The following is a 5,836-nucleotide window of genomic DNA, read 5'->3' as shown; positions in this document are numbered from 1 at the left end:
AGCAAAAAGAAAAAGCCCAATCCAAAACCACCAAAATCCATGAACAACGCACCACTGCAATCCAACAATGTCGTCTCGGTGGTCTCCATGATGTCCGATGGACACATGACACCTGAGGAAGTCGAGAGGCACTTGGAGTCCAGGCAGACGTATCTTGAATTGGTACCTGAAAAAGCGCCTCCCACTGTTCCCACTGAAATGTTCAGCAATGATCCATCATTGGACAGTGAATCCAATGACCTTGGGGAAATGGAGACGTCACCTAGTAATATGGGAGAGGATTGTCTGAGTGTGGAGATGATGGGAGAATAAAAACGATAGGAAATTGAGAAAAATCTCGGGAAAAATCCAATGAATTTATCCTGCTGGTGAATTTTTTTTAGATGAACACCTGCACATGGGGCAGGAGATCATCGCCATGGGGAAAATATTTCATGACAGGACAGAATCCTCAGGATGTAATCGATTACGTTAATTGTTTATATTATAAATAAATTGTCTGAATGCCCCAGAACGTGGGGGAAACCAGAAAAGTATTCACATGTTCAATAATTTTTTTCAATTCGATCTTTCTGTTTACTCTCGAAAAAATGAAATACAACTGCGAACAAAAAAATGAATCTCTCTTGTCTTTTCTTCTAACCACTAATTTAAGAGAAAATTCTACAGTGACTTCTGGATTTTTTTTCATTTTTTATAAACAAAAAATTAATAATGAGTGATGAGAAGTTGATTTTGAGAGTTTTGGAAGATATTTTGGAGTCAGTGGCTCCAGTGGATGATGAAGTAATCGAAAAATCCGGGGATGAGGCCCCGAGGAGATTCAAAAGATCGACTTTCAGTCAGACTTCGATCGATGGACTCTGCAGGATATGCTACGATGATTTGAGATATCCAATTATTTATCCCTGCAGGTGTAAGGTACCCGAGAAAATATGAATAATGGATATTTGGGACTGAAACAAATGGAAAATAATATTTTATTCTGATAATAATCTTATGTTTATTAATTACATATTTATAATTAACGCAAGAATTTTACTATCAATTTTTCATCGATTAAGGTACTTTTCAACATTTCATTTCTAGAATCTCGATATTACCTCGAGCATGACGTTTTCCCCCTAAATCCATTCATCTCAACTCCACCCACGTCTCCCAGAGAAATTCCTCAAATTTTCATTTTCAAACGAGAAAAATCTCCCGAAAAATCCCGTAAAAATAGAAACAATTGATCTTTATTTTTAATTAACTAGTAACTAAATAAATTCTTATTAGATAATTGAATTAATCCCGTGAATTCGTGAATTCCTGCAGAAAAAATCGAACTATTTATATTTCCTGGGAGAGTAGACGGAAATCGTATGGATTGATCCCTGAAATTAAAAAATTAAATAATTTGTTTTTAATTAAATAAATATCAGGGAACAATGGGTGCAGTGCACCAGCCGTGCCTGGAGCGATGGCTGGAGGAGTCAAACAGATCTAGCTGCGAGGTATGCGGATATCCCTTCGACGTAGAAAGAACACCCCGACACTCACCCTTCCATTCATTGGTGATATACCTGAAGAAATCCCCCCGGGATCTTCACATATCCATAAGACCACCAAAGATCGACCTCATACGTTGTCTAGCCTTGACGGCAATGACCCTCGCTGCAATCTACATCTTCATCGTAGCTGGTGATTTCTACTCGTCAAATAATTACGATAATTTTCCACCAGCAAAATGGACAAACTATTCTCTCGTATTTGTTGGATTTTTGATAGTATTCTCGTATTTTATCTGGATAACTTGGACCCTTGATTATCATAAAAATGTCTGGTACTGGTGGTGGCAGAAAACAAGTATTGTCAGAATGAATTATCATCGTCACTCGGTAAATGAGATGAAAAATTTGAATTTGAGTTGCAATCGCGTGATCTCGAGAGTCTGAGGACAATCCTCGGTTTTTTTTTATGTTATGAGGCCCGTCGCTTTATGGAAACTTTTCCACGGCTCAATTGGGCTGTGAATATCCGAACTTTTGATGCATCCGATACTTTTTTCACCCAGATCTGAAAATAAACGATTTATCATCAATTTATCCTTTCAATTTTTCGATTTATCCTCCATTTCTAATTGAAAAAGGAATTTCTGATGAATTGTCATTTCATTTTTGAGATTTCATTCCTTTTTTATGGAAGAGAGATGACTTTTTTGATAACTCACAGCTTCAGTTCCAATCGCTGATATGTGAGCAGCGAATTTCGATAAATCCTTTCCTTCCACGTAAATCGGTTGCCCCCTGTGGTACCTAGACAATCATAAATCAATTTTAATAAAGAATCTGAAAGGAGATATAATAATAATTGCCCAATAATTACCATCTTCTCTCATACAATAATTTTCCATCTTCAATTTTCGTTTCGACTAATGGACCCTCGGACAACTGTGGAATGTGTGACGCTGGAATATTTACTGGATTATAATGTGGCATGACCACTGAAAACGCAAATTAATCAGCAATTAATGCATTAATTTAAATTTTCAATTAAAAAATCAATGAATGGAAATAATTACCCTGTTTTCTCACGGCAGTCATGACTTTTCCTCTGCTGATAGCTTTCAAATCATTCTCCACCTCTTTCTCATCCAGTAAATAATTAACTTGTACCTGAAGTACTTTTCTCCTCTTTTCCACCTTTTCAGGTACAGGATCGTTAGGTCTTCGTCTCAATTTCCTCGTCATCACGGGTTTTACCTTGAATATTACGATAAAATCATTAAAATGACAATTCAATAGGCAATAAACATTTGAAATTGACAAGATAATCATTTTCAAACTCTTCCCCGTGATTAATTTACTTCTCTATCAATCTTCCACCTCTGATTTGATTCAACTGACTTATTTATTACCTTGTATTGCTGTAAAAATCGATAAAAAAAAAATTAATAAAAAATTACATTCAATATCTCACATTTTCAGCAAATTAACAATTGGTGTTTAATTTCTAGAATAATTTCATGATTAATTTAGTAAAATTCTGGGACAGGAGTGGGTGGGATATTTGAATGAATTTATCTGGAATTCGGGGGATTAATTAGTGGTTTAATTACCTCTGTCGAATCGCCAGCTAGTTCCATCGTCTGTCGATCAGATTCAATCATTTTTCTCTTCTCCTCCATGTCGGCCAATAAATTCTCCTTCAAATCAACTTTTTTCTCCTCGTACTCCTTGGCTGCGGCTTTTTGCTCTAATTTGTAATCTTTCTCGGCCCAATCAATCAAGTAATCACGATAAATTTCGTTCAAACATAGTCTGATGATAAAAATTCATAAAAAAATGACAAGAATATCATGAACGAGTGTCACATCAAATAAATTAACATATCGACGACTTCCCAATTATTTTCACACCCACAGACCCAATATTCATTATTTTATAATTATTGTTACGAATATTTAGTGCAAGAGTAATTCGGAAAAATGAATTTTACCTCTCGTGGTACTGCGTCTCTAGTTTTTTCACCTTTTTGTTGTACTCCGGGTGAATATTATCCTTCAATTGCTGCAATTGCTTTTTTAAATTACCCAATTTGTCTTGATAAATCCTGAAACGAATTAAAAAATCAATAAACAATTGAATTAAATAATATTTCGTAGGAAGGTGGAGAATATTTTCTCACTGCTCTTTAATCTCCGTGTATTCCTCAGACTTTCCCATGTCTGTCTCACTGGCCTCTTCTGTGTCTGTAAATAAATAATATTATTTAATTTAACAACAATTATAAATCCTCTCCGAACAAGTCCAATCAATTATAAATCTCTTAAAAAATAATTAGAGAGTAGATTCAACTGGAATTGACGAGAAGCGAATGAAGAATGGATTATGTGTCAGATTTAATGGGAGTAATTATTTATTTATGGGGGAGGAACAATAACAATTACCTTCATCCGTTTCATCGGGATCTTCGACATCTCTCTCATCATCCAAATACTCTTCGTTGTCCTCGTCGAGGTCGTAATCCTCTGGTCCATATCTCGCTGAAAAGGGTGATCCCTGATACGACATTTCTCCAAAAATTTCAAAAAATCACGCTCCAATCACCCCCACTCTTTTCACTTTCAAAATAAATTATCCAATGGCTTCAATAAATCCCCGATAAATCGTGAGAGCCTCTGGAATTTCTCCAAAAAACTCCAAAATCCTTCAAAAACCTCTGAACAACAAAACAATCTATTCTCTAGGTTAAATTTCTCTTCTTCCACCCTTCCCGCCCCTCCCGCCCCTTCCGCTCCATCAAGTCACTAAAAAACCCCCACCCAACCGCTGGAGTCAAAACAACTCCCCAAAACCGGAAGTCATCCCGAAATCCCTCAAACCCCAAAATCACCCCCTCAAAAAAATTCCTCCATAAATCTTTCAAAAAATCAACCCCCAAAATACCCCCCATTCCACCCTCAATTGACCCTATACCCACCCGCTCCCGCCCCTTTTCAAATGCCGCGAAAAAAAAATTGCAGACGATTTTCTCTCAATTTTTCAGTTCGACGCAATGAATTTTCAAAATTCTCACAATTTTGGAATCACCAGGTGAAAATAAAAAACAATAAAATTCTCAGGGGATTATCAAACGACGCGCCATTTCCCGCGCATTTCCCCTACCCAGGATGCATCTCAAGGGGTGGGAGACGCGGGGCGGCCATTTTGTCGCTTAAAAAAGGCCTCCCCTCATTCCAAAATGAAAAATCCGTTGAAAACAACCGACAGTAGCCGAAGGTCGACGCTTGTAGCCGTTTTTTTCCGTCGTCTGTGTTCGTCCCCCCAAAAAGATACTAAATAAATCCGACAAAAATTATTGGTTAGGTTATTTAACCCCAAGTGCCAGTGAAAATCGTTATTATCTCCCAGTGAGTACTTCAACAAATTAATGACTAAAAATTGAACAACGGGGTACGCGTTAATTGTCGGTGATAAAAATGTTGTGGAGTTTTTTTATTGAATGTAAAATGGAGTTTTTCAGTGGCTTGGCGCCAGTCCGCCATTGCCAACGTTTTATTGAAATTACATTCGTGATTACTGGAGATACATTTATTTAATCATGGCAATTACTCGACTTTTGTTTTTACGCTGATGATTGATTAGCGATTTCAGGGATTTTTTTTTCATTATTTTTTGGGGTGCATTTCCGGAGTTTTTGGGGCTTGTGCACCGGTTGGGGGTTAGTGGGACTTATGCAATGATCTGTCGCAGTTGCCTGAGTTCATTTCGTGGGGTATAACCTCTTTTTTTCGGATAACCTAGAAATTAAATGTCAAGTCCGGGGTTTTTTGGGGTTCGAACAAATTATTCGTTGAATTAACAATAATTATCCTCGTCCATCATTTAAATATTTCCCCAAAACATTTAATCATTCGATTCGACTCTTACAAATCGCCCAATCGATCTCATTATTTCCGATTATTTTTGATCATTTCTGATTAGTTGTACGTCGGGTTAATTGCGATAATCGTTTGCCTTTGGAGAATAAATTAATTTTAAGTCCTCGCGACGGTTCCCGGGAATTAATTAATATTCCTCATTACTGGGTCAAAACCGTAATCATCGTTCATTTAATTGTAATCGAGATTTAATGAACTTCCGGAAATGACTAGGTGGGATAAATCCATTGGAAAGTGACTCTTGAAATTAATAACAATCACAATTTGCAAACAAAAAATAAATAAAAATTGAACATCGAATTTCGTTGTAAATCCTCAGAAATTTTCCAATTTTTCACTTCAAAACTGGAGACTAAAATTTCCTGCAAATCATAATTTATCATCATTATTTATTTACCATTTAATTATTTA

At 36.4% G+C, this 5,836-nt stretch overlaps 4 protein-coding genes across 6 annotated transcripts in view; 3 read left to right on the top strand and 1 right to left on the bottom strand.

Annotated features, from left to right (window-relative positions):
• Positions 1 to 934, top strand: part of LOC105270063 (uncharacterized) — a 2,062-nt gene extending 1,128 nt beyond the window's left edge. Inside the window, exon 3 of the mRNA XM_011310750.1 lies at positions 3 to 934. Within this exon, the coding sequence (XP_011309052.1) occupies positions 3 to 312 (310 nt within the window). The 3' untranslated portion in view covers positions 313 to 934. The remainder of the gene's footprint in view (positions 1 to 2) is intronic.
• Positions 935 to 1,024: 90 nt separating this feature from the next.
• Positions 1,025 to 1,956, top strand: LOC105270040 (E3 ubiquitin-protein ligase MARCH2-like). The gene has a single exon (XM_011310715.1). It carries the CDS (start codon positions 1,431 to 1,433, stop codon positions 1,935 to 1,937), a length of 507 nt encoding a protein of 168 aa, XP_011309017.1. The 5' UTR covers positions 1,025 to 1,430; the 3' UTR covers positions 1,938 to 1,956.
• LOC105270041 (sin3 histone deacetylase corepressor complex component SDS3) lies at positions 1,953 to 4,243 on the bottom strand. 3 transcript variants are annotated; one of them, XM_011310716.1, is made up of 9 exons: positions 3,932 to 4,243; positions 3,670 to 3,733; positions 3,481 to 3,594; positions 3,101 to 3,302; positions 2,900 to 2,908; positions 2,564 to 2,744; positions 2,368 to 2,485; positions 2,213 to 2,297; positions 1,953 to 2,058 (listed from the first exon to the last, which is right to left on the bottom strand). In XM_011310716.1, the coding sequence occupies exons 1-9, from the start codon at positions 4,053 to 4,055 to the stop codon at positions 1,963 to 1,965; spliced, it is 993 nt and encodes a 330-aa protein (XP_011309018.1). In that variant the 5' UTR covers positions 4,056 to 4,243; the 3' UTR covers positions 1,953 to 1,962. The 3 variants fall into 3 exon arrangements, with proteins under 3 accessions (XP_011309018.1, XP_011309021.1, XP_011309019.1); XM_011310719.1 differs by having other exon boundaries at positions 2,368 to 2,449; XM_011310717.1 differs by lacking the exon at positions 2,900 to 2,908.
• Positions 4,244 to 4,696: 453 nt separating this feature from the next.
• LOC105270037 (zinc finger protein 91) overlaps positions 4,697 to 5,836 on the top strand; it is a gene marked incomplete in the record, with an annotated part of 6,267 nt that continues 5,127 nt past the window's right edge. Inside the window, 1 exon segment of the mRNA XM_011310712.1 lies at positions 4,697 to 4,894.

The sequence above is a fragment of the Fopius arisanus genome, unplaced genomic scaffold (assembly GCF_000806365.1).
Source record: "Fopius arisanus strain USDA-PBARC FA_bdor unplaced genomic scaffold, ASM80636v1 scaffold00077, whole genome shotgun sequence".
Taxonomy (NCBI): Eukaryota; Metazoa; Arthropoda; class Insecta; order Hymenoptera; family Braconidae; genus Fopius; species Fopius arisanus.
The sequence above is the reverse complement of the archived record's forward strand: the minus strand, read 5'-3'. Positions and strand labels throughout refer to the sequence as shown.